Source organism: Vipera berus (assembly GCF_964194415.1).
Source record: "Vipera berus genome assembly, chromosome: 2".
NCBI lineage: Eukaryota > Metazoa > Chordata > Lepidosauria > Squamata > Viperidae > Vipera > Vipera berus.
The window spans coordinates 283,793,511-283,812,788 of NC_138203.1; the positions used below are offsets into that span (position 1 = coordinate 283,793,511).

General features: G+C 48.2%; 2 protein-coding genes across 3 annotated transcripts in view; both read left to right on the top strand.

The window, feature by feature from the left end:
- The window catches only part of TAP1 (transporter 1, ATP binding cassette subfamily B member), a 28,158-nt gene extending 21,686 nt beyond the window's left edge, over positions 1 to 6,472 (top strand). For both annotated transcript variants that reach the window (XM_081316023.1, XM_081316022.1), the window contains 2 exons: positions 1,656 to 1,792; positions 4,170 to 6,472. In XM_081316023.1, the coding sequence (XP_081172149.1) occupies positions 1,656 to 1,792; positions 4,170 to 4,415 (383 nt within the window). In that variant the 3' untranslated portion in view covers positions 4,416 to 6,472. The remainder of the gene's footprint in view (positions 1 to 1,655; positions 1,793 to 4,169) is intronic.
- A 3,553-nt stretch (positions 6,473 to 10,025) lies between these two features.
- PSMB8 (proteasome 20S subunit beta 8) lies at positions 10,026 to 17,159 on the top strand. The gene is made up of 6 exons (XM_081316160.1): positions 10,026 to 10,321; positions 11,207 to 11,348; positions 12,767 to 12,878; positions 14,745 to 14,874; positions 16,639 to 16,843; positions 16,953 to 17,159. The coding sequence occupies exons 1-6, from the start codon at positions 10,172 to 10,174 to the stop codon at positions 17,039 to 17,041; spliced, it is 828 nt and encodes a 275-aa protein (XP_081172286.1). The 5' UTR covers positions 10,026 to 10,171; the 3' UTR covers positions 17,042 to 17,159.
- Positions 17,160 to 19,278: the final 2,119 nt, after the last annotated feature.

Consider the following 19,278-nt stretch of genomic DNA (forward strand, 5'->3'; position numbering starts at 1 on the left):
AGGTGGGCAGTTTGGCGGGTCGAATCCCGAGTGCCGCATAGCAGAGTGAGCGCCTGTTACTCGTCCCAGCTTCTGCCAACCTAGCAGTTCGAAAGCATGTAAAAATGCAAGTAGAAAAATAGGGACCGCTCCGGTGGGAAGGTAACAGCGTTCTGTGCACCTTTGGCGTCTAGTCATGCCGGCCACATGACCACGGAGATGTCCTCGGACAAGCGCTGGCTCTTCGGCTTTGAAACGGAGATGAGCACCGGCCCCTAGAGTTGGAAACGATTAGCACACATGTGCAGGGGAACCTTTACCTTTTTATACTGATAAATGTAATAAACTTGTTTTTACTTAGGTGACATAATAAGAACTGTACTAGCTTAAAAATGAGATAGTAGATATTAAGAGAAAAAGAGAGGTGGTATTTGATGTTGAAACAAGAGAAACTTTGGTGACTAAGACGTTTGGAAAATAATAGAAAATAAAAATGTTATACTGTATTATTAATTAGATGATGGAAGATGGTGAGAAATAGAATATAGTCAAATAGATAAGACGTGTATCCTGAATATTAGATTTTGTGATGAATTGTGATAAAGGGGAACTTTGATTACTTAAAACTTCGAAATTACAAATATTAAATGTTAAATTTAAATATTAATGGGAAACTAAAAATTGGGAAAAACTAATTAGGACACTGATTGTCTATAAAGACTGAATGTTAAAATAACCAGGATAATGTATAAGCTAAAAATTATTGATAAATGCAAGACTGTTCTTTTTTATTTAATTGATATAATAAGTATCGTATTAGTTTAAACCTGAGACAGGAAAAACTAAGGGGAAAAGAGAGGAAATGTTTCATGGGGTACTTTGAGACCGGGACTAAAGATGTCATTGAATTATCGATTAACTCAGCCGCCACATTGCTTTTTAAATACTTAAATGTAAAATTAGAAAATCAATAAAACATTAAAAAAGGAAAAAAGATTGCACCGGATGTGATGTAAAAAGGGGGTCATTATTCCAGAATTAAGCTATTAGGGCAGGGGGTCTTCAAACTTGGCCCTTTTATGACTTGTGGACTTCAACTCCCAGAATTCCTCAGCCAGCATGCCTGGCTGAGAAATTCTGGGAGTTGAAGTCCACAAACAGGTGTCTTCAAACTTGGCCCTTTTATGACTTGTGGGCTTCAACTCCCATAATTCCTCAGCCAGCGTGCCTGGCTGAAGAACTCTGGGAATGGAAGTCCACAAGCAGGGGTCTTCAAAATTGGGCCTTCTATGACTTGTGGACTTCAACTCCCAGAATTCCTCAGCCAGGCACGCTGGCTGAGGAATTCTGGGAGTTGAAGTCCACAAGTCACAGAAGGGTCAAGTTTGAAGACCCCTGACTTAAAGCATATTCTCCATGTGCTGGTTGGGGGAATTCTGGGAGTTGAAGTCCACAAGTCACAGAAGGGTCAAGTTTGAAGACCCCTGACTTAAAGCATATTCTCCATGTGCTGGTTGGGGGAATTCTGGGAGTTGGTCCACAAGTCATAGAAGGGCCAAGTTTGAAGACCCCTGCATTAGGGGATCAACGAAGCAGTTCTTAGAATGAAAATGGACAAGCAAGAAGCTTGGGAGGGTCTGACCGCAGAACGCCTCCATTTCTGTCTCTTCCTGCAGGTGCTGGGGAAGCAGGCAAGCAGATATCCGGGGGGCAGAAGCAAGGGATCGCTCTCGCCCGAGCTTTGATCCGAAACCCCACCGTCCTGATTCTAGATGATGCCACCAGCGCCCTGGACACGGCAAACCAGAAGCAGGTGAGAATGCTGGGCACCAGGGGGCAGAAATGTTCTGAGAAGGCGAATTATGGGCAGAATTTAAGCAGCAAAGGAAAGAGGAAGTGGCCTAACGTTCAGAAGAATTCTGTGGGGTTTCCGTTAAACCACAGTGAGATTTTCGAACAGGAGAAGGCTTTCTGCTTGGCCCAGCTGGGGTTAGGGTAGCAGGTGGAACTGAGAGAGAGAGAGACAGACCCTCCCTTCCCCTCCCCTCCAGTTTCCACTGGAAGTCTATATTGGGGGTGGAGGGAAGGGTGGGGGGTATTGGAGGGTTAGTGGCCCCAAACAACCCTGAAAACAGGAGGAAGAAGTATCTTAGATATGTTTGCTGTATCTTAATAATAAATAATAAAAGCAGGAGAGAGAGAGAGAGAGAGAGAGAGAGAGAGAGAGAGAGAGAGAGAGAGAGAGAGAGAGATGAGATTGGATAGATAGATAGATAGATAGATAGATAGATAGATAGATAGATAGATAGATAGATAGATAGATAGATAGATAGATGATAGATAGATAGATAAGATAGATGATAGATAGATAGATAAGATAGAAAGATAGATAGCGATGATACATGAGAGAGATGAGAGAGAAAAGATAGATCAGAGAGATAGTGATAGATGATAGACAAACAGATGGATAGAGGATAGATGATAGAAAGATAGATGATAGAGAGGATGACACAGATGAGAGAGATTGATAGAGTAAGAGATGATAGAGAAAAGATGATAGATGGTGATGGATGATAGAGAGATGAGATAGATGAGAGATATGTGATAGATTAGAGATAGATAAGTGATAGATGATAGAAAAATAGAAAGATAGAGATGATACATGAGAGAGAGATGAGAGAGAAAAGAGAGATGATAGAGATAGCGATAGATGATACAGATAGATGAGAGGATAGAAAGATGATAGAATGAGACAGATGAGAGATGAAAGAGAGAGATTGACAGAGTAAGAGATGATAGAGAAAAGAAGAGAAATGATGGTTATGGATGATAGAGATGAGATAGAAGATGAGATATATGATATAGATAGATAGATGATAGATGATAGATAGATAGATAGATAGATAGATAGATAGATAGATAGATAGATAGATGATAGAGAGTGATAGATGATACATGACAGAGATGAGAAAAGAGAGATGATAGAGATAGATAGTGATATAGATAGATGAGAGAGACAGATGAGAGAGAGAGAGATGATACACAGATAGAGTAAATCTTGATTTTCTTTATATCAGAAGAGTGACAGCTTACTTCCTATAGGAAAGCTAGACTGCCTATCCTCCTTCATGGCTGCCTTTTCTCAGGGTCCTTCTATATACAACTGAGGCCAAAATTTCTGTTGCTAAGTGAGAAAGTTGTTCAGTGAGTTCTACTCCATTTTATGACCTTTCTTGCCATAATGGTGGCAAGTGAATCACTGCCGTTAAGTTAGTCAAATGGTTGTTAAGGTTAGGGTTCCCCATTGACTTTGCTTCTCAGAAGGTCACAAGAGGGGATCACGTGATCTGGGGACCCTGCAACCTTCATAAATATGAATCGGTTGCCAAGCGTCTGAATTTTTATCACATGACCATGAACAGGGGTAGGCATCCTTGGCTCTTTTATGACTCGTGGACTTCAACTCCCAGAATTCCTGAGCCACCCATGCTGAGGGGAAAGGGAGAGGTTTCCAAGCTGAGCCATGCTGGCTCAGGAATTCTGGGAGTTGAAGTCCACGAGTCATAAAAGAGCCAAGGTGGCCTACCCCTGCCCTAGGCTGCTTTATGACTCGTGGACTTCAACTCCCAGAATTCCTGAGCCAGCCATGCTGAGGGGAAAGGGAGAGGTTTCCAAGCTGAGCCATGCTGGCTCAGGAATTCTGGGAGTTGAAGTCCACGAGTCATAAAAGAGCCAAGGTGGCCTACTCCTGACCATGGAGATGCTGTAACGGTCATAAATATGAAAACTGTCAGAGGTCACTTTTTTCCAGTGCCGTTGTAACTTCAAAACGGTCACTAAAACAAACTGTTCTAAGCTGAGAACTTCAGGCGTCCACCTTGGCAGCTTGCGGTTGGGTGGACTTCAGCTCCCAGAATTCCCCAGCTAAGATGGCGGTCCACCCCCTTCAGGCTGCCAAGATGGGAGAAACACTTAGCAGGAAAGGTGATGAAGCAAGCATGGAAGTTGTAGTTAATGGCGGGTGAGGTATTTTTTTATTTTTTTTATTTTTTTATTTTATTTTATTTTCCCCGATGCCCAACTTATTTACTTTCTCTCTGACCCGGCCTTGTGGTTCCCCCCCCCTTTTTTCCCCCCTGCCTTTCTAACTTTTCTTCTCTTTCGGACGCCCCATGTTTGGCCTCACGTAGCTGGAGCAAGAAATCTACAAGGGAGAAGCTCGCCACAGCCGCTCTGTTCTCCTGATCTCGCACCGGCTTTGCGACGTGGAGCAGGCTGATCTCATCCTGGTCATGGAAGACGGGGAGATCCGTGAGAAGGGGACCCACCTGGAGCTGGTCGAGAAGAAGGGGCTCTACTGGCAACTGCTGCAGAAGCAGCCAAATGGGGCAGAGGGGAACAGGAGCAGCAGCCCCAATGGGAACAATAGGGATTGATAACTGGATGTGAAAACAGGCAGGTGTTCCGGTCTGGAGCCCAAAGCAGCACCTATCGCTCACCTGCGAGCTTGGTACAATGGAGAGAAGACTCAGCAACACGACACTCTCGTTGATTTGACAGTTGGTCATTCCGAAAATTCTAAAGCTGCTGTTTAGAAGTCACGGTTTAAATGTTGTGGCAGCAGGAAACATTTTTTTTAGGTGTGTGTGCGGAAAAGATATTCACAGTTTAAGTAGATGGCAGCTTGTTAGCTGGCCTTGCCGAAACCAAAGTAAAATGGAGGGTTTCGGATGATCCCACAGGGAATCACATAGAAGGCTGCTCTTTAAAATACTGTAAGTACTTTTTTTAAGGGATGTCAGTCTTTCTCAGTCTGACCCACCTCACAGGGTTGTTGTGGGAAAAACCAGGAAGAGGGATATTTGTGTGTGATTGCCATTTTGAGTTACCGGTATTTATAAATGGGATATAATTAACTACCAATGAATGTGAGTCAGTGAGTGAGTGAACAAATGAATGATGGGTGAGTAAGTGAATGGATGAACAAATGAATGGCTGAACGAATGAATAAAACCAGATGGACTCCAGAAGATGGTAGAGGACAGGAAGGCCTGGAGGAACGTTGTCCATGGGGTCATGAAGGGTCAGACACGACTTCGCAACTAACAACAACAATAATGGATTGTGCTCAGATGTCCCAAAGGTGCTTTTTCAAAAGGCAACTGGACTTCCTTGGTTTTTCCTTGAAGATGTTTCGCTTCTCATCCAAGAAGCTTCTTCAAGTTTTGGCTTGAATGAGAAGCGAAATTTATTCAAAGGAAAAAGTCCAGTTGCCTCTGAAAAACCATCTTTGGGATCTGGGAGTTGAAGTCCACAAATCTTAAAATTGCCAAGGTTGGACAACGCTGCCTTAGTGAGGAGACCTTGTTTATAATAAAGTTGGAAAGGGCCTTGGAGGTCTAGTCCAGCCCCCTGCTCAGGCAGGAAACCCTATACCGTTTCAGACAAATGGCTGTCCAGTCTCTTCTTAAAAACTTCCAGTGTTGGAGCATTCACAGCTTCTGGAGGCAGGTTGTTCCACTGGTTAATTGTCCTGTCAGGAAGTTTCTCCTTAGTTTCCATCCATTGCTTCTTGTCCTGCCTTCAGGCGCTTTGGAGAATAGCTTGACTGCCTCTTCTTTGTGGCAGCCCCTGAGATATTGGAATACTGCTATCATATCACCCCTCACTCTTCTCTTTGTTAAACTAGACATACCCAATTCCAGCAACTGTTCCTTATATGTTTTAGCCTCCAGTCCCCTGATCATCTTTGTTGCTCTTCACTTTACTCTTCTCTGTTCTTTGTTGCTATGACCTTCAGAGGTAAATGCTTCCTTGAGACCAGCTCGGACATTGGATGTCTTCTGGGAGGATGCCAGCCCAGCTCCCCCTTTTGTGGGCTTGCCTCTAGTTCAGGGCTGCCTCTACTACGGAGTGATCAGCAGCTTCCTGATCTAAAAGATTTAGCAAGTCAAATGTTAGAGGACTTTGCTGTCAAGCCAGGCAGAAAGGATTAAAACAGGCAAGATGGCATTCACGCATTTGAAGCCTGTCCTCTCTCTCTCCTTCTCTCTCTCTCTCTTTTTTTTTTTTTTTTTTTGGCATGGATGCCAGTAAACCTGGGCACAGCTCCTCCTCTGCCACCTTCAGCTCTAGCAGAAGATGCCGATGCTGAACTTATTAAATCGGACTACCATCTTCAGAGTTAGTCCGCATCTTTTCTTTGCCTGAAGTTGTAAAACAGTTTAGATTCCATTATTTTTAACTTTGCTTTCTTCCTCTCCTAGCTGACCAGATCACAAATTCATATTTTGGGACCTTCTAATTTGTGGCTCACGTGACAGTTGTAACCCAGATTGGGGAAGGGTCCAAATTTTGAAAGACACTTGGGTAGAGGCTGGGCTCAGACTTAAACCAACTGGTTCACAATAGTTTTCTGGTGCACAAACAAATGTATTTGTATATATAAAAATAAATGCATATCTAACATTTGCTGTTTTTTTTTAAAACTGCATCTATCATTCAATACATTGTTTTTTTCACACTAATAGGACGATTATATCAGAGTTCCCCAACCTTTCGGGATTAGGTGGCCCTGGGAAAGGGGAAAGAAGGGATGGTGTTGTTGGGCGATGAACACATGTGCGTGCATGAATACACATTGCTCACGCGAGTAGGGCTGTGAGCGCTCGCGTGAATGGCACCACAAACGCCCATGGTGCTTGTGGTGACTCTCGCACGTGTCGGGCTCCAAATGCCTGTGAAGCTCACGCGAGTGAGGCCGTGAATGCCTGCGGAGCTCAAGGTGACGCTCGTATGAGTGGGGCTACAAATGTTCTGTCCCAGCCTATATGAGTCCTTGTTACGCTCACAAGTAGAAACCCCTCTTCCAGCAAGCAGGCAGGAACCGCAAGAAAAACCAACCCCTTTTATTATTCACAGACCTGAGTCAATGTCCAAGGCAAGCACAGTTCACAGAAACTCGATCCTCAACATGAATGGTTGCCTTTGGCAACCAGCACCTCTCACACCTTCCCTTTTATATTTCAGCCAAGGCATGGGTTCCTAGTGCCTTCTCCTTTGCCTTTGGAGCCACCCCATTGCATTCCTCTGTCCTGCGCTCTTCTTGCCAGCACTGTCATGCATCCTGAATATTTCCCAGCTGCGCTTTGTCACTGTCCAACTCAGACTCCCAGCACAGCTGTGTCTCAGCCTGAGTGCAAGTAGAGGGGCCAGGCTTGTCAGACTGTAAGTCTTGGAGCTCCTCAGAGCTTTCCTCTGACTCTAATGTCACTCCAGGCCCTTCCTCCTCATCTGATTCCTCAGCTGCTGGATCCACTGGCTGGCGAGGAATCACAACAACAAACATCTATGATTCTCGTGGTGATGCCTGCAAAAGTGGGGCCGCGAACGCCCATGAAGCTTGCACAAGTGGGGCCATGAACGCCCACAAGGCTTGCACAAATGGGTTTGCAAATGTCCAGAAAGCTCAGGCAAGTGGAGTCACAAACCCATGCAAGGTTTGTGTGAGTGGGGCCGCAAAAGCCCACAAAGCTCAGGCGTGTGGGACTGCGAAAGCCCACGAAGCTCTTGCAAGTGGGGCTGTAAATGCCCATGAAGCTCACGTGATGGGCCGCAAACACCTGTGAAGATTGAGCAAATTGGGCGACCCTCACATAAGTGGAGCTGTGCGTGCAAGCCAGCGACTCAGTCAGCCTGGTAGCCAATAGGCTGTGGCTGGGGGACCCCTGGATTATATGGTTTCTCTAGCCAGATAATCCACCCAAATACTGTACATTAGAAGCAGTATCCTCAAAGAGCCCCTCAAGCTATCTGCTTTCACTATTGGCGATCACCAATTCCAGGTTGCTTCTCTCCGTGATTAGTTTCCATCCATTGCTTCTTGTCCTGCCTTCAGGGGCTTTGGAGAATAGCTTGACTCCCTCTTCTTTGCGGCAGCCCCTGAGATATTGGAATGCTGCTTTCATGTCACCCTTAATGCTTCATTAAACTAGACATACCCAATTCCAGCAACTGTTCCTTATATGTTTCAGCCTCCAGTCCCCTAATCATCTTTGTTGCTTTTCTCTGTACTCTTTCTAGAGTCTCAACATCTTTTTTACGCAGTAGTGACCAAAACTGGATGCAGTATTCCAAGTGTGGCCTTACCAGGGCATTGTAAAGTGGTATTAATACTTCACGTATTCTTGATTCTATGGACTTCAACTCCCAGAATTCCTCAGCCAGGCAGGAATTCTGGGAGTTGAAGTCCACAAGTGATAAAAGGGCCACGTTTGACGACCCCCTGCTCTTGATAATTGATCATAAAAATCAGAAACTGCTCATTCCTTCAATATCTTCCTTATTCATTCTAAGGCGGGCTGCCTCAACTGTTGTTATTAGTTTGATGCTCTTTATACATTTAATCTTTTTTTTCCACCCAGCGTATTGGCTTTGACCTTGACTTTTATTACTGGAACTCGCCGATCATTCGCCCTTTTGGCTATCAGGCTAGCGTTATCAGCCTAGCGCAGACTATTGTTGTCTCTTCCTCCAAGTTTGAACACAAACCTCTTCCGCTGCGACCGCTGGCACCGGGAAAAAACAGCCAATCTCAAGTATTGGATCCCCCAGCCAACGGCAGAAGAGAATGTCTTTGCATCAGCAGTTGCTAAGCGGCTTTAGTTACGGAGGGCTGCAGCTAGCGGGGTTTCCCCTGGCAGCTATGGAGAAGAGTAGGGGCGCCCCCTGGAGGTGGAGAGATGCAACCAAGCGGTAGTGGCGGGAATCTCGGCTTTTTCCAGGAAAAGAGGACCAACATCAAGCAAGGGGGATGGACTCAGTGGCAATTGGGGGCGTCGTGGGAAGAGTTGAAGCACTAGGCGAGGGACAGATCGTCCTGGATAAACTCTGTGTGGCCCATAGAGTTGATATTGACTTGATAGCACACAATCAATTAATCTATCTGCTGATAATAGTAGAATCTATTGATAGATACCCATCTATTGATTGATCAGTGGAACCGCTTTGCCTTCAGAAGTTGTGGGTGCTTCATCAGTGGAGGTTTTTAAGAAAAGACTGGACAGTCAACCTCTCTGGAAGGGGATAGGATCTCCTGCTTGAGCATAGGGTTGGACTAGAAGACCTCCAAGGTCCCTTTCCAGCTCTATTCTGATTGATCCCTCAATCGATCCCCTGCTTTGTGACGGAGACTGGAGAATAGACGCCCCCTCGCTCTTCGCCCCCCCCCAAGATAATCGCCCCCAGTTTAAAGCGATGGAGGATTTGTGAGTTATCAACTCTGATCGTGGCGCTTCGTGTGAACGACAAAGTTTCTTGCTTTTCCACAACAAGCAAAGCTTAACCGGCCGCGGGGCCGGGAAGGATCCAGGGCTGTAGGAAACCAGCCAGGCACCCCTTTGTCAAAATTAAGTTCTTTGGCTAAAGCCTACAACAGCCATTTCCAGAGGGGTCGGACCACAAGGTCCATGGTGCGCTGCCAGGGCAGAATCACACATTCCTATCGCCCTCCTGGAACGTCTTCAGGACTGACTCCTGACATGCAGGAACGTCTCTGGAGATTCTCAAATCATCTGGGTCACGGTTTTGCCAAAGGTGCTTTCCCGTCCCCCCCCCCCCAGGCAAAACTGGACTTTCTTGATTTTTTTTTCTTTGAAGACCTTTCGTTTCTCACCCAAGAAGCTTCTTCAGCTCTGACTGGATGGTGGCCTCAACGACTCTCCAAAAAGAAGGCAAACGACCAACTGTCTGCAAGGAGCGTAAGTCCTTCCACCCACCATCCCAGTCAGAGTTGATGAAGCTCCTTGGATGAGAAGCGAAATGTCTTCAAAAAAAAAACAAAAACCACCAAGAAAGTCCAGTTTGGCTCCTGGGGGAAAAAAAGCACCTTTGGGACACGCAGGAATGGACAGATGTGAGGATCTGCCCAGAATGCGGGCATGGGAGGCAATGGGTTCACAGCTCTTTCCCCCCCCCCCCGGGAACCCCTCACTTTAGTTCCCTCGACCCCCCCCCCGGCTCATTTCTGCTTGTGGGCGTGGCCAGCCCTGTCCCCCAAGGGCCACGTTGGGGTGGGGGGGGCAAAGAGGGCCCTTCCCCTCCTAGCCCCGCCCGTTGGAAAGAGGCGCGCGCGGGGGGGGGGGGAAACAAGCGCCACTTTCGCTTTCACCGCGCCGGAGAGGAAGAAGCGGCGATGGCTCTCCTGGATGTCTGCGGACGGTCCCGCGGGGACTGGGATTGGCCTCTGCCCGGAGGGGTCGCCGCCGCCGGGCCCCGCCAAGGCCTCTCGCACTACGCTTTCGGGGTTCGGGAGCCCCAGATGGCGGTGCTCCCTGGGATGCAGGTGGGGGGAGCGCGGAAAGTGCCGGGCTTGGAGGCGGCCGTGCGGAAGAGGGAAGGAGGGAGGGACGCACCCAGGGAGTGGCAGCGGAGACCTGCGGCAAAGTGCATCTGAGCATACGCAGAGTGTCTCCCCCTCTTTCCCCTCCCCCCAACCCCTTCCGTTGCATTGTTTGGCTTAGTGCCTAGAATTTTCTCCGGAGAGAAATTCTCCATCCCCGAAAACTTTTAGCTTGCCGCATCACGGTGGGGCGAAATGGGGTGGGGAGGGGGTGGGGGTCTTGGGCCCGATTCCGAGCCCCGGGGAGGGCTGAACTTGGCGCAGGTTTGGGACCGGGGCGGTATGTCTGTGTGGTTGCGCGTGTTTGTGTGTCTGTGATTTGTGCGGCCGGAGTGCGGGCGGGGGGGGGGGGAAAGAAGGAGGGAGGGCGGGCGCACCTTTGGAGAAACGCGGCAAAGTGCATCTGAGTGTGTGCAGAGTGTCCTCCCCGCCCATTCCCCCCCCCCCAAAACAATGCATTCTTTGGGCCGCTGCCCAGAACGGGACATTAACTTCTTGGGGCAGCAAATTTTCACACACACACACCCAAAAAAACCTTTTAGTGTCCGGATGACGTTGGGTCGAAGGAGGGAGGGGGGGACTTGGGCCCGATTCTGAGCCCTGGGGAGGCCTTTGCTTGGCTGCCTCCCCGCTGGAAGGCAAAGGAAGTGCCGAACTTGGCTCAAGTTTTTTGTGTGTGTGTGTGTCTGTGTGCCAGTGCCAGAAGAAGCCGCTCTTCTATTTCTAGCTCTTCCCACTGGTAAAATGGAGCAGTGAAGGGTTCCCCTGGCTCCACTCTCCATCCTCATCAAGACCCTTCCTCACCTGTTTCGCCTTCCCTCCCCACAGCCCTCTGAGGTCCTCAACAGCCTCTCTGAGAGTGGAGGTTCCCAGGTCCAGCCGGTCCATGGCACCACCACCTTGGCCTTCACCTTCCAGCATGGGGTCATCGTGGCTACCGATTCCCGGGCATCGGCTGGCAACTACATCTGTGAGCAATTCTGTGGTTTGCTGCAATTCTGTCTTCCTTGCCGCAGTGGTTAAGTTAGGGCTCTTCAAACCTGGCCCTTTTAATGACTCGTGAACTTCAACTCCCAGAATTCCTTGAGGAATTCCTTGAGGAATTCTTGAGGAATTCTGGGAGCTGAAGTCCACGAGGGCCAAGTTTGAAGACCCCTTGGGTTAAGTGAATCCCTGAAGTTGACAACTGAGCAACCTGGTGGTTAAGTGAATCTGGCTTCACCATTGACTTTGCTTGTCCGAAGGCCACAAGAAGGGATCACATGAGGCCAGGACTCTACGACCATCATAAATATGAGTCAGTTGCCGAGCATCTGACTTTTGATCACATGATCATGCGGATGAGGCAAAGGTCGTAAATGTCTTCGTAAATTTGTTCTGGCTGAAGAAGACCTGAAGAAAAACTGAAGCACTGAAGTATTCCTCCACCATCCAGTTAGAATTGAAGAAGCTTCTTGGATAAGAAGCAAAACATCTTCAAGGAAAAACAAAGCAACCTGGAACTAAGGAGAAACTTCCTGACAGTTAGAACAATTAACCAGTGGAACAACCTGCCTCCAGAAGCTGTGAATGCTCCAACACTGGAAGTTTTTAAGAAGAGACTGGACAGCCATTTGTCTGAAATGGTATAGGGTTTCCTGCCTGAGCAGAGGGTTGGACTAGATGACCTCCAAGGTCCCTTCCAACTTTATTATTATTATAAGTCCAGGTTACCTTTTAAAAAAGCACCTTTAGTCTGGTAGAGTTTTTTTCAGGCTAACAAAAAGGCTTCAGCCTTTGCACCCCTGCAGCTCACTACCTCCGATGCAGCCTAACTATAATCATAATCATATCATCATCATCATCATAAAGATTGGAAGGGACCTTGGAGGTCATCTAGCCCAACCCCCTGCTCAGGCAGGAAACCCTATACCATTTCAGGCAAATGGCTGTCCAGTCTCTTCTTAAAAACTTCCAGTGTTGGAGCATTCACCACCTCTGAAGGCAGGTTGTTCCACTGGTTAATTGTTCCAACTGTCAGGAAGTTTCTCCTTAGTTCTAGGTTGCTTCTCTCCTTGACTAGTTTCCATCCATCGTTTCTTGTCCTGCCTTCAGGTGCTTTGGAGAATAGCTTGACTCCCTCTTCTTTGTGGCAGCCCCTGAGATATTGGAACACTGCTATCATGTCCCTCCTCGTCCTTCTCTTCAGTAAACTAGACATACCCAATTATTCCAGATGCAGTTGCCAAAAGCAGATAAATGCCTTTTTTATAAAATCTGTTTGTCTAGAAAGTGGCTCTCAGCTTCCTTCTGATCTATGGTGGGTGTAAAATCTTTGGTTAAAGTTGCCCGGCAGCTGTGCCAACTGGCTGAATAGGTCTTCTTGTCTCCTTTCCTTTTCGTACAAAGGTACATTCCAGTGCAACAAGGTGATTGAGATCAACCCTTACCTGCTGGGCACCATGTCTGGATGTGCAGCCGATTGCCAATATTGGGAGCGACTCCTGGCCAAATACTGCAGGTAAGGGATCCGATGCTGGTGGCTTGATTGGCTGGGCCTGCCAATAATCCCTTGCCACCTTCCTTTGGGTCATTGGTGACGAGATCAAGTTAAGGAAATCGAGCACAGTCAGCAGCACAAGTAAAAACTGGGCAGACAATCAGAAGCGATAAGCTGAATTTTCCAACGAGGGTGTCATGGTTCCGATAGATCCGGGGCAGGCAACCTTGGCTCTTTTATGACTCGGGGACTTCAACTCCCAGAATTCCTGAGCCAACCAAGCTGAGCCATCCTGGCTCAGGAATTCTGGGAATTGAAGTCCACGAGTCATAAAAGAGCCAAGGTTGCCTACCCTTGCAATAAAAGGTAAAGGTTCCCCCGCACATGCGTGCTAGTCGTTTCCAACTCTAGGGGCCGGTGCTCATCTCCGTTTCAAAGCCAAAGAGTCAGCGCTTGTCCGAGGACGTCTCCGTGGTCATGTGGCTGGCATGACTAGATGCCAAAGGCGCATGGAATGCTGTTACCTTCCCACCGTAGTGGTCCCTATTTTTCTACTTGCATTTTTACGTGCTTTCGAACTGCTAGGTTGGCAGAAGCTGGGACGAGTAACAGGCGCTCACTCTGTTACGCGGCACTTAGGATTTGACCTGCCAAACTGCTGACCTTCTGATCAACAAGCTCAGCGTCCTAACCCACTGAGCCACCGCGTCCCTTACCCTTGCAATAGATGAAACCAATTAAAAGAACTTGCAAGGCAAGGATTTCTTCCTTTAAGAAGATTTTATTCAGGAAACAAAGTATCGGCACTTACCTAGTTGAACCCAAGACTGAGATTTCCTCCCCCTCCCCAGATACAAAGTAACAAGCTGTATTTCCCACCCCCAAAAGCTGTCATAAATCACATTCACCCATTAGCGCAAAACTGGCCCGGCAAAACCTTATCAGATAATGTCCTTGAGTTCCCAAACTTCTGCATTGTTATGGCTAGCTAAATCCTCTAGCATTTACTCTAGAAGAACAGAAAAGGCACGTTAAAAGCAAAAGTAAAATGGCTGCTGATTCTCAGTAGTCACAGCATTGGCATCCATTCTCACAGCATTGACAGAGGGGTCTATAGAGATTCTCATTCATGCAGGTCATAGTTTTCCCAAAGATGCTGTCATGGTTCTGACAGATGAAACTCTTCAAAAGAACTTCGTGGCATTGTTTACCTTGAGTAGCATAATATTAGCACTTACACAATTGAAGCCAAAAACTAAATTCCCCTCCCCTGGGCACATAGTATCAAAGCGCAATTCCCTCCTCCAATTCACAGTCATAAATCACATTCCCCAATTAGCTTGAAGTGCTGTACATATTTGAGTTTAAAGCAGGTTCCTTTGATCTGGTGACCCCCATTGCCTTGAAACATTTTCCCTTCCATTCAACTGAAGGTGAAAATTTGATGGGAACATTTAGGGGGGCCCTGAAGACCCATCAAAGCTGTATGTCTCTCTTTGGGCAATCCTGAATAGAATAGAGCTGGAAGGGACCTTGGAGGTCTTCTAGTCCAGCCCCTTGCTCAAGCAGGAGAACCTAGGCAACCTTGGCTCTTTTATGACTCGTGGACAACATGGCTGGCTCAGGAATTCTGGGAGTTGAAGTCCACGAGTCATAAAAAGAACCGAGGTTGTCTACCCCTGACCTATACCATCTCAGACAAGAGGTTGGCTCAACCTAAAGCCAAAGGGATCCTGGGACCCTTCCCCTTATACAGGGAATCCGATGGGTCCATTGTGGTCAGGCAGAGATGGAAAACTGGGGAGAGAGGGAAATATCTGGGGATGTGGAGTAGGAAGGTGGACCCTCTTCCTCTGACCTCGCCTTCCTTCTGCTCTCCCAATGCAGGCTCTACTTCCTTCGGAACAAGGAACGGATCAGCGTCTCAGCCGCCTCTAAGCTCTTGGCCAACATGCTGGCCGAATACCGGGGCATGGGGCTCTCGGTGGGCAGCATGGTGTGTGGATGGGACAAGAAGGTAATGGCTGGCTGGGAGAAAAGGAGGGAGAACAGATGGGCCAGGGGGACTTGGGGAGGGGAAGGGGAGGAGAGAAAAGAAGAGAAGAGAAGAGAAGAGAAGAGAAGAGAAGAGAAGAGAAGAGAAGAGAAGAGAAGAGAAGAGAAAGAAGAGAAGAGAAGAGAAGAGAAGAGAAGAGAAGAGAAGAGAAGAGAAGAGAAGAGAAGAGAAGAGAAGAGAAGAGAAGAGAAGAGAAGAGAAGAGAAGAGAAGAGAAAAGAAGAGGGGGAGAACAAGGCAGGGTAAGAGGGGAGGAGAAGAGGCGAGGGGAAGAGAATAGAAAAGAAGGAGGGGAGGGCAAGGCATGGCAAGAGAGGAGGGGGAGGGGAGGGGGAGGGTGGAAGAGGATGAGAAGAAAAGAGAAGAAGAGGGCAAGGTATGGCAAGAGGAGGGGGAAGGGAGAGGGGAGGGGAGGAGAGGCAGGGAGGGGAGGAGGGAAGGGGACAAGAAGATAAGAGAAAAGGAGACAAGAGAAGTAGGAGAGGGCAAGGCATGGCAAGAGGAGGCGCAAGGGAGAGGGGAGGGGAGGGGAGGCAGTGAGGGGAGGGGACGAGAAGAGAAAGAAGAGAAGAAGGCAGAAGGATAGCTATTCTAGCAGAAAATCAAAAAGAAGAAGGTTGGGTGTTTGGGCATCAGCTTTGGAAGAGAGGGTTGAAGGTTATCTGGTAGAGTTGCCAAAAGTGTGGCCCACACACAGCCTAAGTCAGACATGTCAAACACAAGGCCCGGGGGCCGGATGCGGTCCGCGAAGTGGTTTCATGTGGCCCACGAAGCCATCCTGGAAACAGTGAGGGAACGGCCCCCACTGCCTTGGCCCTGGCCCAGAGACCCTCCTTCTGCCAGAGACCCTCAGATCTGTCCCACTCCTGCCCAGGCCCCCATAGGCACCTTTGATGCGAACAATGTAGAGCTGGCCATGCCCATCCAGTAGGCCATACGCACTCTAGCCACGCCCACCCAGTAGGCCACGCCCACCCTGGCTATACCCACCCGGCCCCCTGAAGGCAACCGCAATGCTGATGTGGCCCTCAATGAAATTGAGTGATCACCCCTTATGGGCCCTGGAGTGAAAGGGTGAGCCTTTTCAGTTTTAGGAGGGGGGAGGGTTACAGGGGTTTTTTTTAGAAGGATAAGATTGCTTGTCCAGGTAGCTGTCTTGGCAGCAGTACAGAAACGGTTTGCAATGGGTTTTTTTTAACTCTTTTTCTTTTTTAGAATGTTTATCCCACCTTTATTATTTTTATAGATAACTTAAGGTGGAAAACCTACCTAATACTCCTTTCTTCTCCTATTTTCCTCACAACAACAACCCTGTGAGGTGGGTCCGGCTGAGAGAGAGCGACCAGCTCAAAATCACCCAGCTGGCTTTCATGGCTGAGGCAGGACTAGAACTCACATTCTCCTGGTTTCTAGCCTGGTGTCTTTCCCACTAGATCAAACTGGCTCTGCTTTGACTTTTACTTCTTAGACTAGCCTGGGAATTTCTTGGTGGTCTCCCATCCAGAACTAATTGGATCTAACTGCATCAGCCTAGATTGACCAGGCACTGTAATGGGTTACTCTGGAACTGAGTTGTGTCCTGCCCATGTCTGGAGTGTAACCCTCAACCACACCCTGGAGCAATGAGTGAGGCTGCTGCGCTCCGTACAGGGCTGGGCCACACAATCCTACAGGGAAGGTAAAGGAAGGCAGAGCTGCAGAGTGTCACGATTTCCTCCCTTTTCAGGGCCCTGGTCTCTACTACATTGACGACAGAGGAGCCCGGCTGAAAGGCCCCCTTTTTTCCACGGGAAGCGGAAACACGTATGCCTATGGAATCCTGGACAGTGGCCACCGGCCCGATCTTAGTGTGGAGGAGGCCTACGAGCTCGGCCGAAGGGCCATCTGCTATGCCACCCATCGTGACTCCTATTCAGGCGGGGTGGTAAACAGTACGTTTCCCCAAGCAGCCACTGGGTTCTTTAGGCATGGGGGAGGGGGGGCAGAGGCTAGTTCTGCTCTGTCCCTTACTGACCTCCTGCCGGTATCTCAATTCTCCAGTGTATCACATGAAGGAAGATGGCTGGATCCATGTCGGGCGGACGGACGTCAGCGACCTGCTCCACCAGTATTCGGAGGAGAAGAAATGAGATGGGTGGATGACCACAAGACAGATCTTCTGACACTCAGGGCTGACAGAGAGGAAAGGGATGGGGGACTGTCCCCCCTGTCTTTTCACGGGGCAACAATTAAACCGTTTTTCTTATGGCTTGTTTTTCTTTTGGCTCCGATTTGTAATTGAAAAATTGTCTGGCAGTCTGAACAAGAATACATCACTTTGAGGGTGGAAAATAAAATTGGCACTATTGGAAACTCCTATTTTGAATCTTTAGAACAGGGGTCCCCAACCTCTGGGCTTCATCCCACTACACAGTCTGTGTCCTATATGCAACCAGGATGCACGAGTGGTGAGTGGTGCACACACATGCAGGGGCACAACCCCACTCATGCAAGCTTTCTGGGTGCTTGCAACCCCACTCACATGAGCATTGGGGGTGCTCGGGGGCTCCTTCACACAAAGGTCGGGGGTGCTCAGAGCGCCACTCGTGTGAGCATCACACGCATTTGGGGCCTCACTCTTGTGAGCGTCGCGGGTGCTGGGGCCTCATGTGATCATCGTGGGTGCTTGAGGACTCATGACACCACTTGGGACTTCCACGAGCGCTTGGGGCTTCATTCGCGTGAGCGTCACAGGCACTCGCGGCCCCATTTGCGCAAGTGTCGTGGGTGCTCGGGGCCTCACTCCTGCGTCACGGGTGCTCGCTTGAGGCCTCATTTATGCAAGCAGTGTGGGTGCGCTTGGCCCCACTCGCATGAGCAATAGATGCCTGTGCACTGCACCTGCCCCTCCCAGAAATCCATCCCCTCTTTCCCCCCTCCCCCCCTCCAGGCTACCAACCTGGAAAGGTTGGGGATCTCTGCTTTAGAGCACTGACCCCCCAACCTTAGGGGCACCAGGGTCCGGTACTGTGAAGAGGTTTCTCCCTGGAGCTGAGGAAGCAGAATTTCACTTGCTGCCTGTATCCAAACTGCACAGGCCGGTTTCTGGTATGCTGCGGATCGATGCCGGTCCACAGCCTGGGGGTTGGGGACCCCTGCTTTAGAGGGAACTCAGGTTTTATTCCTACCGCACAGTAGTGGCCAAAATTGTGGAAACCTTTTGGGGAAAGTGTATTTTTGAGCTTTGATGGCTAATAATACCACCTTTTTTTTTGGAGTAGTACCATAAAATTATATATCAATGGAAAGGTAATTTAATCAAGAAGGTAATGCAACAAAGTTTGTTCAATTATCTGTACCGTATTCTATGAAAATCTATAGCCAAATAACCAGAAAAAGGAAGCAGAATTTGCTTAGCTTGGTATCAGGTAGCTTTCCTTCATCTGATTGTAGCCAATCAGCACGAGTGTTTAGAGAGCCAATCAGGTGTCACCTTGTTTTGGTAATGAGCCTTGGTGGAAAGAGCCTTGGTGGAGCAGTGGGCTAATGCCTCCTTAAATAACACCAGCTGCCTGCAATTAGTGCAGGTTCGCATCCCACCAGGCTCAAGGTTGACTCAGCCTTCCATCCTTCTGAGGTAGGTAAAATGAGGACCCAGATTGTTGGGGGCAATTAAGCTGACTTTGTAATAATGCCGCTTGGGGGTGTGTGTGAAAGCCCTAATAAGCAGGCATATACATAGAATGAAGGCTACTGCTAAGCTTGTAAGCCACCCTGAGTCTTCGGAGAAGGGCGGGATATAAATGGAATTAAAATAAATAAATAAAAAAAATAATGAGCCATCAGATCACAGTAGGATTCAGTTACTGATGTCATGTATTGAAGCTGAGAGGAAGGACATTTGTCAGTGTGTTATGTAAGCCCCATCAAGTTGGTTGGTTTTTTTTGTGTGTTCTGGACAGTACTTTAAGGTCAAAAGACAGTAACGGGATTACTGTCCGCATGGCTTGTGTTCAGATGTTACAATGGAGGATGGAACACAGAGGAACCAGGAGAAGGGGGAAGTCCAACCCAGAAGGGGTGGATCCTAGTACAGCATCATGAGCAAGATAGGAAATACATCACAAAGGGGAAAGGTACCGGCAGACCCAATTAACATATTATAATTTCCCAAAAACAGCCACGTGGTGGCAGCACAACCATTTTTCACCCTTATGACCATTGCAACATCCCCAGGGTCATGTGATCAAAATTCATACACTTAGCAATTGACTTATATTTACGACGGTTGCAACATGCCACGGTCACGTGATCCCCTTTTGCGACCTTCTTGACAAGCAAAGTCAACGGGGAAGTCATTTACACTTCACCGCATTGTTAACTTAAC

Coding starts and splice junctions, on each gene's coding strand:
- PSMB8 (XM_081316160.1), top strand. CDS start 10,172: ATGGCTCTCCTGGATGTCTGCGGACGGTCCCGCGGGGACTGGGATTGG. Junction 10,322..11,206: donor CGGTGCTCCCTGGGATGCAG/GTGGGGGGAGCG, acceptor CCCTCCCCACAG/CCCTCTGAGGTCCTCAACAG. Junction 12,879..14,744: donor CTCCTGGCCAAATACTGCAG/GTAAGGGATCCG, acceptor CTCCCAATGCAG/GCTCTACTTCCTTCGGAACA.